General features: G+C 40.6%; 1 protein-coding gene across 1 annotated transcript; it reads right to left on the reverse strand.

Moving 5' to 3' along the window:
* Positions 1-4,998: 4,998 nt before the first annotated feature.
* Positions 4,999-13,662, reverse strand: bmp16 (bone morphogenetic protein 16). Its single transcript, XM_086261652.1, has 4 exons — positions 13,266-13,662; positions 12,273-12,356; positions 7,130-7,491; positions 4,999-6,242 (listed from the first exon to the last, which is right to left on the reverse strand). Exons 1-4 carry the CDS (start codon positions 13,349-13,351, stop codon positions 5,179-5,181), a joined length of 1,596 nt encoding a protein of 531 aa, XP_086117778.1. The 5' UTR covers positions 13,352-13,662; the 3' UTR covers positions 4,999-5,178.
* Positions 13,663-19,792: the final 6,130 nt, after the last annotated feature.

The raw sequence follows: 19,792 nt of genomic DNA on the forward strand, positions 1-19,792 counted from the left end.
TACAGCTGATATTACTTTAGAAATATGTGAAATCAAAAGAGCACATTTATAGCCATCAGAGTTATTAAATTCCTAAGATTTATTGTCTCACTGTGGCTTATTATTTGTTTACACAGACTAATTTATTCAGGCATTATAATAAAGTTTAAAAATGTAAACTCTTACACCGTCATAGTCATTCAAACTATGCCTTAGACAGATATTCATACAGGTTTCATATGTACGGTGGGTGGGCTGTACAGTTGACTTAGCAGTGGTTTTTGTGGACCAGGTTAGGGAACAGGGGACACCAGGGATTAACCAGGTTTTCTCCATCTGTGTCTCCCCTTGGCTCTGTTGGTGTGAGTGGAAATAAGCCAGTCATCATGAACTCAGCCTGCACTGTAGTAAACCAGGAAGCAATCCCCACGCCTCAATGACATTGCTTATATTTGACGGCTGGTATATGATACAGAAGAACTCTGATGTGGTCCGAAGTTCAGCTGCAGCACTGATTACTGACACATTTCACATTTACATTTCTAATGACACTGACTAGGAGTAGATTTTTCAAAGGTGATGTTTTATATATAATGTATAATATTTTGTTTTTGTTCCCGTAAAAAATGGTAAATGGCCTGTATTTGTATAGCGCTTTACTAGTCCCTACATTGTAGCCACAGCAAAATAGAGGATCACATTAAACATTCTCTAAGTATGGATGGGAAGTAAAAAGTGAGTGGTTGATATGTATCCCATGTTAGACTTGTAGCCTGTCTGCGCCAGGGTGCTCCTCGCCTCGATCTCATGGTCAGCTGGGATAGTCACCAGCCTCCTCCTGCAACCCTGAACTGGAAACAGAGATAAGAAAATGGATGGATGTTCCTGATAGGTCATAATTTAAAGTATCAAAAACTATCAGTGGCACTTTTATCTACATCTACAGCTACCTTTAACCTGATGTCTTTATACTTCTGTGCAAAATCTGAGTTGAATTGCATGGGGACTTGTGAACATGAAGGGTTGCCTGTCTCGCTGTATGACCTGGTGACCTGACTGGGGTGTACCCCACATCTCATGCTACGACAGCTAGGATAGCTTCGAGCACTCTCTGTGACTCTTGGATGAATGGATAAGGAAATGAATAGCTGGATTAGCTATATAACTAATAAGGATTTGAATATAAATAACGATTTTTTTGTGGTGATTTCAAAAACTATAGTCAGTATCTTGATTCATACTCAATCACCCAGGTAAGTAAACAGCAGGTACAGCCTCTTGTTCATTCAGGGGGCAGGTTTCAGTCATTGTGCAAATGTACTGTTTATAAGGTTGGGGGAAATTTGCAGTCAGCTGACACTGAACAAGTCACTTGGATGAGTGACGAATCATTTCTCCCACTGAAAACTCTACGTCCATATGAACAGAATCAACCTTTTGGGACGAGGAAAAAATACATCAATCTTTTGAGAAAGATATTTTGACTATATAAGCTATACTATTAAATTATTACAACGTATTTCTCTGAGGCAGACTTTTATATGTGACTCATCGATGAGCGTTGAGGATGTCATCAAAAGAAAATTGTCGTCTGGTTTTAATAATCTTGAGAGACCAGTGCCCCACATTATGAAATAACATGGGTCATTTCTACCCTCTTCTACTGACCTCTGATCTGTCTGGAATATATTTTAAAAAATCCAGACAACTGCTCACAAGTGTGGCAATGCTGCCCTCAGTGCCCTGTAACTGGGAGTAATCCTCCACCGCACCTCTCGAGTCCTCAAGCATTGATTTATGGAGAAGATGATCCTCTGGTGTGACTGGGTCAAGGCTGCTGCTGCTACTTAGCTTTAAACTGCACACACCTGACAAGATAAGAGTCATCATATCCTGTCTTTATCCTCTACAATTTCACCCTTACAGATTTGTAATCAGAACAACTATGATAGAAAGGAAAAGAAAAGATGTTACCTGGCTTTTGGCCTCACTGCAAAATTATTAACACATAATGAGGACAGTTGAGTATGCTGCATTTAAAGCAATCACATTTTTTATGTTCTTAGTTATTATACAACATTTTCCAGCTTGTTCTTATGAAGACTTATTTCAGTCCTTTAGTTGTGAGGAACAAATGTACGATTTAACAACGAGTTTGAGTCAAGTACTTGGAGAAGTTTAGGGGTCAGGCTGGCAAGCAAAAACTGTGGCAGCTTGGGCAGCTGACTGAAAAAAGTCAGGTGAGGAAAAAGTGAACTTGATTAATGTGTAATTTTCAAAGGGGATGCTGAAGGATCAGAGTGATAAATGAGGCAGTGGGAGGGGTTGTAGGTGAAAGAGTGAGTAAGGGTCATGAAATAAAAGAGGCCAGAGGTTATCGTCCAACCACTGCATGAGTGATGACGTGTTACAGCACATGCTGAAATGCACTGGCAGTAACCCAGAGTGTTATTCGGTACAATGCACATGTGAACATGAGATCATAAAACACATGTGAGGTGCACATCTTCAGCTGCTTATTTTCATGGCCCTATTTATCTCATCTCTCTCTCTCTCTCTCTCTCTCTCTCTCTCTCATGCGCACACACACACACACACACACACACACACACACACACACACACACACACACACACACACACACACACACACACACACCTACCTGTGCACTCCTGACAGGTGTTGAAAGATGAAATATACAGGGGAAATGGGTTTATAGAGTTCCGGCTGTATGCTCTGGACAGTTACCACCAATGCACTGCTTCACACCCAGTACGCATGTGCAAAATTGGTAAGGTAGGGTTAGGTCCAGATATCTGTGACTTCTTTTTGACGCCTCAACACACTTATTTAATACACATATTGCCATGCCTGCACACATATCTACTTCTAAAGATGTAATGCATACATCGGTAGTGGTATTTGGTAATGGAATGTTTTAAATGCATAGGAAATCAGCACAATCTGAAATCTCATCCTGTTCTCTTCTGTGGAGGCAGGACTGTGAAAATTAAAGATATTACATCTGAGAGCCTGGATTGCTGTAGGAGATATTGACAGGAGTAGGCACAGATTTTTATATTTCTGTTATCAAGAAATGGATCAAAGAGGAAATACTTATATCAAGGCAATGAAAACATGAAAAGAGATCTAAAAACAAATGATAAAGATTCAACTAGCTTAAGGGGGATGCGTTGTTTTAAGGCAGGGTCCTCCAGTTAAAAACGCAACAATGCTGTTCAGTTAGTCTGAACCCCTCCATTCAATCCTTCTCGCGACCTCCATTGATACATGTGATCAAAAGCATGTGTGTGGTGTTCTTGTTTTCCTGAAACAGTCAGAAGAAATTTCCTCTTTTGTTTAAATTTGAAACCAGTCACAGTGTCATATCGTGCTCTCTGTGGGTTTCCTCTTTCTGCTCCAAGTGACTGAAGAAGAATATATATATTAAAGATATTTCATGCATTTGGGCTCCCGAAAAGGAAAAAATAAAAGTCTCCCAACAGTTGTGCTGTTTGCTCTGTTTATTAGAGGTATATTGTCAAACATTTTACAAGCTCTTGCTTAAATGTTTCCATTTAGAGAGAAGAATGCAACACTGAAACATTTACCAAGCTCAGCAGAGAACACACTTATAGCCCCTGTTTGAAAGGCACTAAAGTCCCTGTTTTAATATCAGTCATCCTTTTTTTTAAAAAACATCTTGACACATGCAGACACAACTAGCTAAGACACCTGTTGTTACACACGTCAGTAGCTACAATACACAGAGCTTACAATTGGCTTGTTAGTTGAGCTTTTGTAGGCCACACCACTTACGTCTGCTATTGTGTGTTGTACACTTAAAAGTGTTCAATGATAACATGAGAAGTAACACAGACTGTTAATTCAATACACTGAACATTTGCATGGATGTAAAGCTACCTTAAGTCACTTCATTTGGATTGCAGACTTTTAATATGCTGTATGCTCTATTGAGTGCAGGTATCTTAAATATGTTAAAGATTAAATACACCATATTGCAGCTATTTAAATAGATAACGTGTCTTTTAAGTTAGAATCAGGATTCAGTGGATTTATATATAATCACAAGACAACTATCACTGGATTTCCTCAGTCTGCAAAATAAATTTACAAAAAAAGTCTCTTTTATTTAAATAATAATGTTAATAGTACATTCAAATAATAGCATAATAGTTCCTCAGCATTATTGTTGTGGTTTTTAAATAGCTTGACGAAGGAGTGTTTGTGAAGGGGTGTATTATTTTATTACCTTTCATAAAAACATATGAACCCTTCTTCCCAGTTCAAATACTGCAGAAACAACGCCATCTCAAAGTCTGGATGCCACACTGGTGCCATCGTCATATTGCTAATGCTGCCGATCATCAGTAAGTCCATCAGAACAGTAAAGAACTGTGTAAACCCTGCTCTAAAAAAAGCTAAGCACATATGCATGTGCCTGTCAGACAGTTTTTGTCAAAGCTAGATGTGTAGCAAACATGAATATACACTTCTGCTGTAATAGCAACCAGTTGGTCGATGATGTGCACTGTTGCATTGTAGCTAAATGGGAGAAATTAAATGACAGAGCACTTGTTCCTCTCCTGTTTTGTAATTACTTTTTAGTCGTGTGTGGTGTGTGTGTGTGTGTATATATATATATATATATACATATACATATACATATATATATACATATACATATATATATATGTATATATATATATACATATATATATACATATATATATACATATATATATATATATATATATATATATATACATATATATATATGTATATATATATATACATATATATATACATATATATATATATATATATATATATATACATACATATATATATACACATATATATACATATATATATATATACATATATATATATATACATACATATATATACATACACATATATATACACATATATATACACATATATATATATATATATATATATATATATATATATATATATATATTTATTGTTGGTCTCTCTCTCATCCCTTTCCCAATCTCTCACTCATCCTTGGTATGTTGCTACATTTGTCTCTGTCACTCAGTCTGAAATTAGTTGACTTATAGAGTCTCTTCTTGCCTTCTCTCATCTCTTTTCATGCTTCTGTTGCTTCTGTATTCCCACCGACCACGTGAGTTTGTCACTTGGAGCTCACTACCGACAGCCGCAGCCCTCCACAACCATGTCCTGATAATTTTTCAGCACAACTCGGTCTTGAGAGTCCAGGTAGAGCAGGGCGATGGGACTGAGAGAGGTTGGGACGCAGCAGGCCCGGGGCACTGCTCCATTCACAGAGTTTACCAGAGTTTGCACCATGGCGTGGCTTGAGGAGTTCATGTGGTCAGCCAAAGGAAAGCGACACTCACCCAGGCAGAAGAAGGCGTCGTAGCCACTGGGTGCAATGATCCACTTTTCCCAGCCCACGTCATTGAAATCTACATATAGTGGATGGCGGCGGCACCTGTTGCGGGAAAGGCGCTTCAGTTTTGCAGAACGACCACCGTTTCTTTTCACCCTTCCACGTTCGCTCCAATTGATTCCTCCTTTGTCATCCGCCCAGCTCGGCACAGTATACCCCATTTTTTTGTCCCTTCCCCAGATTTGGTTTCTATTGAGATCCTTGTTTTTATTCTTGACCCTCGCCTTTGCTCCTTTTCTCCTCTGGCCATTACCAGGGTTTCTTCTGCCATGTTTGACTAAAGCCTGTCCACGGCCATCATGACTGTAAGTAACCAAGAGGGGTCTCTCTTGGGCCCAGCTGTGATCGTCTTGTCCCACAGATCTGCATACCCTCAGGTGTGCCTCTTTTGATTTCTCTGTCCCCTCACTTGCAGCAGAAGAGAGGGTCTGCTCAGGAAGTGAGGTGGTGTTGTTTTCAGGTCTGACCTCCAGGAGGAATCCTAGGCTGCCAGTCCCAGCATGGGCCTTATGTAGGAGTTCTGCACTAAGACTAAAAGCCTCCCAGAAACCACTTGTTTTATAACTACGGAGGCCATTGGTGAGTAACCTTGTTTCCAGCAGAGTGGGCTCAGGGTCCTCATGGTGCTCAGTGAGGTATAGGTTTAGTCTGTGAGGTCCAGGACCCAGAGCTGCTTCGTCACTGCGACGGAGGCGGAGCTCAGCAGAGAGCACACTCTCATCTTGAGGGATGGAAGAGATATTGAAGGAAATGTGCACTCTGGTATGATCCTCTGCACCAAGACTGTTTCCAAGGGGCTCTAAGTGGAAGAGTGACAAAGCAATATAACACTTTAGTAAGACTTTATTTGAGCAATAGCAGGAAAATTGTCAGACTATATAGCGTAGTCAGCAAATAATTTAACATTGTTGTTTTTTTAAAGAAACTTAATTTTAAAAAAATGAAATCTATATCAGATAGATTTTTTTAAAAGAAATTTACATTACATTTACATTATACATTAACCTATAACACTAAAAGCCTTATAGTTACAGCACGTGGGTTAGTTCCTTTATGGATTTTCCTCACAAAAATGCAACATTAACTAATGTCATCCTCTGTATTATCAAATAATTGTACTGGCAAAAGTTGGGAATTCCTTCAGTGGTGCTACAGGATTACCTGAGCCTTCAGATTAGATTAAACGACTGTGTGTGCTCCTCCTTTGTCTTTTTCTTAGTTTGGAGCAAACATGTCTGACAGGAATATGCAGTGTTAACTCACTGATGGTTCACTGATAATGAACCATTATCGCAGGTCTGCATTTATTCTAGCTTGTTTGTGCTGAAATAAGGGCAACTGGGAGGCAAATATGATGGCCAGGATAGGCCCAAAAGCAAATGTTTCCCTGGTGAACAGGTTAATCCAACTATGATGAGAAGAGTCCCGAGTCTATATTTTATCTTAGTCTAAATCTGATCTCATACATGTTTTGAAAAAAACTTACTACACTTATCTCGTTTGATAGTGTAGTATCTTATTTTGACTGTTCAAAACTGACATACAAAGACTTGCAAAGGTGTGTTACTGCCATAAAGGTTCAAAGCTAGAATCAGCTCAAACAGATAATTCATATATCATGAATCTAGTTTGACATCAAGAGGAATCACCTGACTACGTGCCATCTAATTGTGTAAGTAAGCTTACCATTGTGGTGGAAGCTGCGTATAGTGTTGGCCTCCTGGATGTGCTGACTGGGGAAATTAAATGAAGGGTCCTCTACTAGATGGTACTGCTGCTGGTGGAAGTGGTAAAGATCCACGAGGTACCGTGGCACTGGCACTCCAGGCCTTGGGTCAGGCTGAGACTGCAGCCCCAGTCGGCTCAAAAGGAGACTCTGGATGGTCTGAGCCAGACCGGGATCCCGGAGTGACGGTGACAAAGCGGAAGGTGTGGGGTGCACCCTGCCATGATCGATCTCGCTGGTGTCTCCACCCTGGCGACCAGACGAGGCATGAGGTAGCAGCAGGACCATGAGGAGCAGGAGGTTAGGAGGGAACATGGTGGACCTGGAGGGAGATGCGCAGGTGAGGAGAGGTAATAAGGTAGAGAACAGAACAGGAAGAGGAAGTGGAAGAAGAAAGGAACGCATACAAAGTAACCTAAACATCAAAGAAAAAAAATTGCGACTTCAGGTCATGCACCACTCTGTCCTTCCTTCTGTGTGTTTTAAATAAGAATTTAAATCATATGACATAATGACACAATATAAAGTATTGCTTGAAATCTGCAAAAGAGATAGCCCCAGAGAGATGCTTCTGGACTCTGTATATTATGCTTATGTCTTCTCCTTCCTGGACACACTAGTTTCTCATCAGTCTTCAGCCTTCATGTGGCATATGTTCAAGAAATTTACCATTCACATGTCCATAAGAAGTTGTTTGCTTGCTACTCCTGGTTGTAGAAACAGTGCTACTTTGTTTTTTCTTTGTTAATTTATTGCAGGCTTCTTCCCCTAGAGATCCATTTATCTCACAGGACACCTAAGCAGCAGTAATTAAACAGTCTCGATCTGTAATTTAATCATGCTGCATGTTTGTGTGTGCTCTACTCTAGTAGTGCTGTTTGTGTGTGTGTGGATGCCTGTGATGTGTTTGGTATTTACAGAGACCTGATAGAGTGACATGTAGCCAGATTTTTTTCTTCCTTTTTTTTTTTTCAAATGACTTGAGAAAATACTTATTCAAGAATTAAGTAGCTTTTTAAAAATATTTTTTATTTGAGGTCTAATTTAATTAACCCCTTAATTATAGGAAGATTAAAGATGTATCTCAGGCATCAAATAGCAGACCTAAATGCTCAGTTTAGTCTGATGTCAGGGTAAATTCTGGTATTTTAATTACAAAAAACAAAAAAAATAGTGCCGCAATAAGTGCTCACTGACTGTAAGCCAGCTGAATAATTGGACTTCATGTCTTCTACAGTGATGTGATCAAAACAAATGAAAGCTTTTAATGTCACAGTTTTGAAAAATATGAGCTTTGGGGCAGCATTACTAGTAATGCCACTGCAAATCAATCAAAACAAATCTGCATTAGTTAAATCATGAATTCAAGGCTGCCGTCATGCACAGAGGTATCCACCACACAATTACAATTGTGTTGTTTTATTTTGCAAATAAAACAAAAAGAAAAGAAAGACAAGAAATGGGACATCCGTAATCTCCCTAGAGTTTAGATGTGCATGCACTGGCATGCTCTGCTCAGCACACACGTTGTATTCCCAACGTTGGGTCATCCACAGTTAGATTCATTTGCACCTGCACAGCCCAGCTGCATGTAACCTCCCTATTTCTTCCATATTCCTGCCTGCTTCACTCACTTACTGCACATACAAATGGGTGAAAAGATTATATTCGCAGTCACTAATTTGACTTGAAACCCACAGATGCTGCAAGAGCACTCTTTTAGCTACACTTGATTGTGTTGGCAGGGCATTCAGTGCTGGAACGCGATCACAGACAGGGGTCACACAAATACTACTGCGACCCGGCCAACACCCTACATCTCTGTAGTATGAGTGTTAATAAGTGAGTGAATAATTGCAAAGCAGCAAGGTAATGGCTAGCTTGACCTGAAAAGGAGCTGAGATGTTAAAGGGTCAGTGCAAAGGTGCAAAACTTGTTTACCAGGCAGAAAAGAAAAATCTGCACTGCAAATCAGATGAACTGCTGCACAGTAAAGAAGAACAGAACAATAAACCCCATCTGCATCTAAATTTATGTCTTTTGCAGGACTTTAAGTTTGGCTTTATCTTTTTTCTCGTCCAAGTGCTCACCTATCTCTCGCTCATTCTCGCTTCTATCTCTTTATCTCTCGCCTGTAAGGGACAGAGAATCGATTAGGGCCTCTACAGCGAGATAACAGAGGAGTTTATGACTGAGTAAACACATAATGACGCTGTAATGACAGCTAATCTTACCACGCTGTCAGAAAAAAGGTTAAAAGGAGGTCACAGGTGTGAAGGTGTGTATTTTTTATGTATATGTGACTGTGGGTATGTGTACTGTGTGTGGTACGTGGCTCAAAGGGCAAGCCTGGGAAAATAAGCCACCTCTAGCGTGGGATTGTTGCTAGCTGGCCATTAAACACCACACCCAGTGCTGTTTCACCTGAGGCAACGCAGCAGAGGACAATTACAGATTAGGAACTGCCGGACAACCTCTCCCATATATTGTGGAGGCTTGTAAAGCAGATTAAGGACAACAACACCACATCTCTCCTGTACTTTCCTCACCTACAAAACCACCCTGAGGTACAAAGGTTAGGTTGTCACACAGAAGGGTGTGTCACAGCTGCAGCGAGGAAGAGGAACAGGGGCAAAAACAGAGAAAGAAGTTTGGAAACAGTGTCCTACACTGCTTTTCAGGCTCTTTGTTTCCTCCCTGGGTGTCTGCCTTATGAATGGTTCAATCCACTTTCAAGGGAGGGCAAAGAGCATCCAGACTTAATTTAGATGTTTTATGTGTTCTGTGCATCTGAGTGGGTGGCACCCAGATGTCAGCTCATTCAAGTTGGCTAGAAAAACTGACATTTTTATGATTACATTCCCCAGTTCCTTATTTTATCTCTGACTTGTTTATACCTTTCCTCTGGCTTAAACAATGAAATGTTCTGGAAGGATAAATGAGGAGAGCCGTATAATGAAGGGGGTCAGGGATAAGGCGAAATGAAAGGTATGGAGTTCAACAGCCGTGTTTGTGTGTCTTTCCCCTCTGTGCTCAGCCTATGAGACTTATTATATGTGACCTGACCTCATGAGCAGACAGCTGAGTGACCCTGGCATGCGGCGGACGAGTGTGGCTGCTGGTCTGCCCCGCGTCTTTCTGAACTCACTGATTAAAACCTCTGACCTCTGACATCCGTTTCTCTTTCTGCCCCTCTTTTTATCTGTTTATTTCAAACTCTGCTCCCTTTCCCCTTCCTCCTTCCTCCTTGCATTCCTTGAACTTTGTCCTTTTGTTGTCATACACCACCGTATATAACCCTGTTTTACTTTTCTTTAAGCACAGTCCCTCATGTCCCCTTCAAACCATCTTTTTTTTCCTTTATTCTCTTACATCTTTTGTTCTTCCCTGTTAAAATGTCACTTTTCATGCTTTTCTGCATCACCTTCCCATTTTCCTATGGACTTTCTCCCACTCCATCTCCCCCATTAGTTCCGCTCTTTTTTTCCTAGGTCTTAAAATGAATGGTGTTTTTGCGGAAGAGTGCGGCAGACTGTTGCCGGGCCAGGGGGCCGGAGTGTCACCACAGCCGGCTGATTTATCCACTGCCGCTGTCTTCATGTTACGCCTGGTCCCTCAACTTTCCCTTCCTGTTGTTCTTCCCGTGTTTCTTTTCCTAAATTCCTCCTCTCACTCTCCCTGATTTCTCTCCCCCCCTTCCAAGCTCTCATTTTTCTATGCTGCCGTCCCATTCTTTCAGAACACGATACGTGCAGCGTACATGCCACAGGGTTCATTTTCAGGCTCTGAGCTAACTCATTTTCTTGAAACTGTGCCATGTCGGATAGCCTCATGGGTCCAGATATGATGTGCAGTGTGCATATACACACCTGGGATCACTTCTGAGGATACATCTGTACTGGCTAACACTTTTCCCCCCCATTAAAATGTATAAAGTGAACATACAGTCACTATAATTAAATGTGAGGTTAAGCCTGTACCATACTCCCCATACTTAACTCATCATTAATGGTTTACTCTGGGCTGTGGAGTTAATACATAATGGGGGTGGGGTGAAAAATGTCCAAAACAGTTGCAGTTGTGGCTCTACTTTCTGAGGCGTAACAGATGAAATCATTAGAACAATATTCCAGGTAGGCTGCTGTAGAGTTTTATTGGAGTCTATTAGAACAGCACTCTAATTCATCCCAGCTGGACTGATTAGTTGGTTAATGACCCAGGCGTCCATTTCTGCTCTACACATACAGAACATACACGCACTTGGATACAAATGTGTCCGAGCACAGAGCACCACAGAGCTTAAACACAGGCTAACAGCCAGGCAGAGTGAACCTAACACGGAAAAAAACTTGCCAATATATGTAACAGTGAAGGGTTGTAAAAATGTGAGACAACTTTGATATAGATTTAGAGTTAGCTCGAAAACACACTGTTTCCACAGCTTAACTGTAAATTGCTTTTTCTGGCTGGTCACATCTACATGCACATGCCTACGTGCACTGTTTTTTTTGGCTTAAGTCTCAATTGTGAGGTAGAACAGAGCATCAGTAGTTCAGCATGTATTCACAGCTTGTCTCTTTCATCCTCTGTTCCTCAGCCCGGGATGCTGCACAGAGATCTCACAAGTGCATTGTGGTTAACAGGAGGCCCTACTGAGGCACAACACTGTAACAGCATCAGTGGAAATACTGACATATCTAACCCATGACTGCTGAAAGCTCAGAGACTGCCCTCGTTGTGCGTCTGACAGCTAAACCGATGTGAAATACAGAACAAAAACACACCTCTGCTTTTCACATTAAAGCTGCTGAGCAATAACACTGAGGGCCAATTCATACTTCGCATGTTGCACAGCGTTGGCGAGTTACGTCATGCTCTTTGAACCCATAATGGGCACATTATTCTCAGACAAGTTGCTTACCTGACAAGAGGTAGATTGAGCAATACAGTGGGCCAGCAGTGTATTCATATACACGAGTGTGTTTTTCCCAGCGGAGACTAATGGTTTCAGCAGTGCAGTTCCTGTGGCCTGTGGTTTGACAGACAGATCTATGCATGTGTGTGTGAGAGACAGAGACAGAGGGACAGGGATGTAGTACTCACGTCCAGGTGTAGTGGGATGTATGCAGAGTCCATGGTTTATCCTTGAGCTCCAGTGTTACGATCCCTCGGCTCTCACTCCCGCTCCTTTGGACAGAATGGAGAAAGTGGACTGTTTACCTCTGTCTCTTTACCTCTCTCAGAGAAGCCAGTGCATGTCTTTCCTATGTCTCTTATGCAAATGTACTGTAGGTAAAGTTGCTTGCTCCATGCTTCTCTCCCTGTCTACTCCCTCGCTCAGCTCCTCATCCTGTTGTCAGTGTCAGATAAGCAAACTCTTAAAAAACATCCACTAGCTTCCCCTCTGCCTGCCTGACCTCTGCTAGTAGGCAACTCCCTTTTCTCTGTCGCCTACACTTCCACCCTTAGTTGTTTAAGACAGACTGGTACCGCTGCTAGAAGTTGCAAGAGGAAAATGTCTGTCTGTCTGTCTGTCTGTCTGTACTGTATCACAGGCAACAACTCCTTCTTGTTCCTAAACCTTACTATGTCTCTCTGCTTTCCTCTCCACTCTGTTCCTCCCTTTTGTATCTCCTCCCCCTTCCCTCTCTCTCTTTTCTTGCTCACATACATACACCTACACACACACTCTCTCTCTCTCTGTCTCTCTCTCACACACGCACACACACTTTTTCCTTCTAGTGTCCAGCTGGTAAACCCAATTTAACTCTAAATGACTTTCCTGACCACTCAGATTCTCTCAAATAGTGATGTCACTAAGATCGGCCCTAGTACATTTACAGGCTGTTATCTCTCTCTCTCATACACACACAGAAACACGTACACACATACACACCCATACACACACAAACACATGAGCATGAAAACTTAGAGATATGATAATGTGCACGCCATCACAGTAAATAACATCAAAAGAAACATACACATTTAAATGCACAAAACACACACAAATAAATAAATGAAACATGTTCAAGAGGGACTTTAAAGTCAGCACACACATGCAGACTAACTGTTTTCCTCCTTTACCAAACTCACCTGCGGCGTTTCGTTGGCAACATTTGAATTTTTCCGCCAACATGCTCGCAGACAGTCTCTCCATCATTATAAATACGAGGCCTCATTACTCTGAATGAGAGCGAACGGATTCGGGTACAAGACAAAAAGCTATGAATGGATGACTCATAAGAGCTTTCATGAAGTCACCAGAGCTGAGTGCCGTGATTGGATGAAAGTAAACATCGAGGGGAAAAAAAAGAAAAAGAAAGAGGCTGCACTTCTACACTACGCAAGGTGCATTCGTCCTTCCAGCACAGAGCGGGTGGCGGGTTGAATTTGTATTCATGGGGTGGACCCATGAGAAAACGTCTCTTTAGGATGCACCGTCTCACATATTAGATCTCATCTGGAGAATCACTTGCCCACGTTCCTGTGCTCCTCCTCTCTGTACCCTCCACTTGCTCTTCTAGTCCATTCTCGTATAACCCCCCCCCAAAAAAAAAAAAAAGACTCATTCACAGACCTCATTCATCCCAAGGCTGTGTGACTGTCTCTGTTGCGCTGTTGCTTTTCTCTTGCAATACACACTGCTGTGATCGGAGCATTCAGTCAAAGTTTTTTGAGGTTCGGGATGGTTTGTAGTGAAAGAATCTTTGACCTGTGAAAGAAGAGATTACATAATGTGAGAGATATATTTATGTCCTGTTTGGTGCTTCTCACTACCACTATGCTCCTATTAGAAGCTGGAATGAAAACATTTGTACAAGCAGATCTTCCGTGGTTAGGTTCTCCTAACTCAACATGACCTCTGACCTCCATGAGGAGTGGTTTAATTGGTTTGATTGTGGATACAAAGGAACTTTTTGGCCTTTGCCACCTCTAAACAAATGTCAACTTCACTATCAGTCAGTGTGTAATTTCTTAGACTGACACAATTTCCTTCAATTTCACTTGGTTCTTGGGTCTGTTGTTGCAAAAAAATATTTGAGGGCACATTGGCTCAGATCCATGTTCTCCGAAAACGTTAGAGCACTTATGCAAATATGTGATGTCTTGATAAATCGAGCAGATATTTGACATGAAAATATCTTAAAAGTTTATTTTGTGACCAGAAAGAGTAATATTTCAAACTCCGCCACTCTGTGTTCCTCCGCCGCAGCCTCCTTTGAGTTTTGGACGAAAGGGATTCTGGGATATTGCATTTCGTCATTTCGAGCTGATTGGAGACCAAAACAGCCAAACAGATTTTTTTGCATCCAAGTCTGTGATTGGCTGGTTTTGTGGCACAAATATAACGGTATACAGAAAGAATTGAGCGCGCACGGGCAGAAATGTTGAGAGCGCAAGCAGCACATTGCGAGCAAGCGCAAGTGCAAAACCTGAGCGAGAGGGGCTGCTATTGTGTGTGTGTGTGTGTGTGTGTGTGTGTGTGTGTGTGTGTGTGTGTGTGTGTGTGTGTGTGTGTGTGTGTGTGGATAATAGCAAACACTGGAATACATAATTTGCACGCAGCAATGAATTTTGTTCACTCAAATTTAGCTTTTCTTCGCTCAAAATAAATTTCTCCTCAAAATGCAACACTTGCACCTGCAATTTTTCTTTACGTGCGCTCAGAATACTGGCACAAAAAATAACGCCATATCCACTCTGCTGTTGCAACAACTTATCTTATCTTATCTTATCTTGTCTTATCCCCTGGTTGCTGGCATCAGGTGAAATGTGTTTATTGGCAGATCATTTATATTTTGTTGGTCTGAGAAACCACAAAGTCCTCCTGATCAATCTGTTATCCTCTTGTATGCTATTCTATTTCACCCCACCTAAATCCTTATCTGCTATTCCAGTTACTTTACCTGTTGGTACTGATTGGTAAGCCAGTCTAATATTAAAACTGATGACCTACCTTACAAACAGCTGTTGTTTTTACTTAATTCAAGGTAAAATATGACAGTTATATCCTAATACGTATAACTCCTAAGTGCTATGTCTTGAAAAGTCTTCTTTTTTGGTGTACTTAGGAAGGCTCTTAATCTGGTACTTGAGATTAATAAAACATGTTGTAGTTGTGGCATATTGTCCTGGAGATCAAACTCAGAAGAAAAACAGAAAGAAAACATAAAGCACAGATTCACAGACCCTTAAATGCACCACTAGGGAGAGTCTCTTAAACCTTGCTGACCCACAGATGGGCCTCTCATTGCAGACTCTATAATTGAGGACAGCTTAAATTTAGGAGGAATGTGTATAAATGATGGAAAGGATATCAAGAATATCACCCATTAAAGAAAATACCACAGCAGTGAGTGTTCCCTTCATCTGTGGTAGGTGTCATTTAGCTCAAGCTAATCAAGAATGTAAACAGGATCTTCTATATATAGGACACTTTAAGACAGAAAGGTGGCTTTAAAGACAATTTTTCAACATTAAAGTAATAGTTAGCCGCAGCTCTGGCTTCACTGAGCGCCTTCCTGAAATGAGCAGTAATCCCAGCCTCCAGCTTTCCCATCCTCTGGAAAAGCTGTCGGCTGCTGTCCCGCTGACTTCCGACGGGGGTGGAGAGAAACTTTTAAAGTAATACCTCACCGCCCTCTTAACAAGCCATCCATCCGTCCCTCATCCCAGTGTTCCCACCTCCATACTGCTCCATCCCTCCATGGACACAGAGTTTGAGGCCTCATCAGGAGAGGAGGGGGGAAGCGGGTATCTGGATTAATTCCCTGTTCAGCCACCCCTTCTCTTCTTCTCTTTTCTTTCACCAAATTGTCCAACATAATAACTTGTTGATTGGCATGATCATCGGTCCTTGGGTGGAAAGGAGAGCCTGGATGGAAAAGTTAACTTGGTGTCATAGTAATAGTAGTAAAAGCTGTAGACACACACATTTGTTTGTTTGTTTGTGTGTATTTTTTTCCATCCATCCATACAGTCTCTTTTGCTTATCCTTATCAAGGATGCTGGAACCTATTGCAGCTACTATAGGGCGAGAGGTGGAGTACACCCTGAGAGAGACAGACAGTCATTCACACCTATGGGCAATTTAGAATCACCAATTAACCTAAGCTCACTGCACGTCTTTGGACTGTGGGAGGAAGCTGGAGCACTTGGAGAAACCAAACAGACACGGGGAGAACATGCAAACTCCACACAGAAAGGCCCCGGCCAGATGGTGGAGTCAAACTCACGACCTTATTGCTGTGAGGAAACTGCTCACCACCATGCCACTGTGCTGTGTGTGGGGTTTTTTTGCATAGTAAATACTTCCCAGTTGATAACATGGGAATTTATGAGTCCTGTTATCCCATCAATAAAAGTCACGACAATCCACATTATCTGCTCAGCTAAACATCTGCTTGTTGAAGTTTTAAGGAAACTGACTGTTGATTTTCAAATTTTTTCACAACTGGATTATTTTTCACTTTTAATTGTTAATTTAATTGCCTAATTGTTGAGTTTACGATATAAAATTGTTAATTTTACATATTAAAATGAACAATTATTAATGTCCACAGCTTTTATGATGTTATTGCTGCTGTAACTTCATGTAGTCAGGATGATATTATTACATTAAACACCCTCAACGTCTTGTCGTTGTCATAAAACGTGAAATCTGAGCTCAGATGTTTTTGTTGAAATGAGAAAATCAGTTTTATATGAAACAATTTAAACATGATCAATGTTTCAGTTAAATATGTTGTGAACTTGAATCGTCAACAGCAATCCCAGTCTAATGAGGTGTGTATTCAAATGCATGACTCACTGGCTGAAGGAAGAATAAAAGCATATGTCGTTTATTGGATTATTGAACCAAATAATGATTGGGTGACAAAAGTCCAAATAGAAATGAGCAGGTGGGAAGCATTAAGCCAAGCAGAAACTTAAATTAAATTAAATTTCCCATATAAATAATTATTTTATCCTCTGCTGAATTTGTTTGCTCACTTAGAAGGAAACAGTCTTTAATTTTTATGGTACTTTCATTTTAATGGAGAGAGACAGGACATTAATCATTACATAAAAGTTATAATTGAGTTTCATGTCATTGATTGAAACAAAAAACAACAGACAAAAACAAACTATTTGGTCCCCTACAACCCACCCAGAATTCTGGCTCCCAGTCAGTCAATTATAGATCCTCCAGATCTCAAGTCGTTATGTGTATGAAGCACACCCACCCACAGAATCAGTGTCTTCCATTTAAACCTCTCCAGCACCATGTGCAAGACCAAAGAGCCATCAGAGGATGTCAGTTGTAGACTTGCACAAGTCTGGAATCAATTGCACGACCATCAGCAAAGAGCTTGGTGAGAGGGTGACAGCTGTTGGTGTGGTTATTTGGACATGGATGAAATATAAAATCACTATCAGTTGCCCTCAGTTGCCCCAAAAGTCTCCAGTTCCTGGGAAAAGCTCCTTTGCTGAAATGCAGCTAATGCCATCTACTAGCTATCTACTCTACTGATAGTCATTATTTTTTCATCAATACTGGGCCAAATCTCCTTGTATAATGTAAAAACAATTGCTTTGGTTAAAATGATCAAGAGACCCACGCTGGTCTTTCTCTTCAGCATCAAGCGGACAAATGAAGTAACCCAAATGTTGTTTGTTGCCTGGAAAAGCAAATTTATCAAGAAATCTACTAGAGAATTTGGTTTACTTGTGAGGGATTGTGAGTTTTGGGAAATAGTTTTGAAGAAAGGATTAGAAAAGTAATACAGATTCACAGCTGTGGGAACAAGCCTTTTATTCTGGGCTTTGTTTAAAGCTTTGGACCTTGCACATGTTGATAAAACATATTAATCTACTTTAGCTGAAATTAATAAAACCATGTTTATCTGGGACAGTAGAACACATTTTCTGCAGCTGGGAAATGTTGGAAAGTCACACATTCCTCTGAGTAATCAATCCAGGCTATTAAATCCCCCAAATATAAACCTGTGCGAAAAGGAAAATCACTTTATTTTGAACCATGGAAACAGTTTAAAGGAACGAGTCTGACAGTTTACGGTATTGTACGTAAATGTTTTGTCGTGGTGCAGATGATGTGGAAAGCAGTTATAAAACTAAGCTGTTGTAAAAGTGAAAGCGGTGAAGTGACACTGACAGAACATCAAATTAATGTGAATTGTTGTTTATAGAAATTATGCAACAAACTCAGCTTTATCACTTAGTCATCTGGAGACTTTTTCCAAAATCCTTTGAAGAGCGTTGCTTTGAACAGAGTGAGGTATTAGGAAAAAAAAAATCTTTTGGGAGATCTAACAGCCTCAATTTAAGATGCACCTTTGGTTTAAATGACATGATTTATTATAAATAACCTTTCTGACTTTTAAAACTATGCCGTTGAGTTTACATGGCTTTCTCTACTTCAATTTCAGACACAAACACACATTACAATACTGAAATAGCTTTCAGTATTGTAATGTGTATAGGAGTTTTCCTACTTTTCTTAAACCTTCCTTACTTCCAAAACACCAAAAATATGGAAGCTAAAAGTCGATGGACATTGGTGAGTATCTCAACTTGAAACTGCTTTGCATGATGAAATAAAGCTGTCTGACCAAACATAAATTTAGTCGCAATGCTTACTGTGATTTACCAGTGATAATAATGATAATGATCATCATAAAGGACAACAGATAGATTCCTCTGAAGATTAGACAATCAGCTTGGATATCGTCTCAGATGTTGATGATATTAAGCAGTGTCTTCCCCGGTATATATGGGAATAAACACACACGCACACACACACAAACTTCTTAAGAAGTTTTCTGCCATGTTGTGTTTGTCATGAACAGAAACCAGTTTTCAGACACTGAATGCTTCCAAACACTGCTGCTTCTGTGTTGGACAGATCCAATGGACAAATGAAACACAGGCCTTTGGGCCCAAGATGTGAGATGAGCTGGTCCTATCCTAGAAATAGGATATCTGCGTCTGTCATAACAGAGCCTTCCCACTCAAACCAGTGCTTGAGATTCCACCAGATGCACTCGGAAATATCTTAGAAGTGGATATCCACTATTTTAAGCTAAACGAATATGTCTAGTCTATTTCTGATGAAAGCCATGCCCCCAGCACAGAGCAGGAGATGAGCAGGATGGGGAGACGGGCACAGAAACAGAGAACATCCAGGAAAATTTCAAAATAAAAGACCCAATGTCTTTAGAGTAGAGTAAACGTTACTGCTTCTGTATCCAGTTTCCAGAGTTACATCTGCCACAAGAGATACAAAACAGACAAAATAGCACATAGAAGAGCTGTATGATGAAACACAGTGAGACACAGGATGGCTTTGAATAGAAAAGAAAGGACGAAAATGTGGTATAAGCTAAAACAAAGATATGCAAAAATTGCCAACAAGTTGAATGCTGAATATCAACCCCAAGTGAGTAGGTGACGAGTGTTTCACCGTTACACACTACAGTTTGTCATAATGAGACAGGCGTATAAAAGTTATAAGGTATGGCATGTAAACCTGTTCAAACTTCAGCAATAAGTGTACAAACTCGACAACACGATTAGAAGTGCTTAGATTGATAGTTTGATGTATCCAGTAAATCCTTAAG

Source organism: Aulonocara sp. 'chitande type north' Nkhata Bay, linkage group LG14 (assembly GCF_057382095.1).
Source record: "Aulonocara sp. 'chitande type north' Nkhata Bay isolate Kocher_YH1m ecotype deep benthic linkage group LG14, A_spYH_male_GT1.1, whole genome shotgun sequence".
Classification (NCBI taxonomy): domain Eukaryota; kingdom Metazoa; phylum Chordata; class Actinopteri; order Cichliformes; family Cichlidae; genus Aulonocara; species Aulonocara sp. 'chitande type north' Nkhata Bay.

Bases quoted from the DNA above. Each gene is read 5' to 3' on its own strand.
- bmp16 (XM_086261652.1), bottom strand. From the start codon at position 13,351: ATGAGGCCTCGTATTTATAATGATGGAGAGACTGTCTGCGAGCATGTT. The intron at 12,357-13,265 runs GTGAGTTTGGTA...TTCTGTCCAAAG, and splicing joins TTGCCAACGAAACGCCGCAG to GAGCGGGAGTGAGAGCCGAG. The intron at 6,243-7,129 runs GTAAGCTTACTT...TCTTCCACTTAG, and splicing joins ACGCAGCTTCCACCACAATG to AGCCCCTTGGAAACAGTCTT.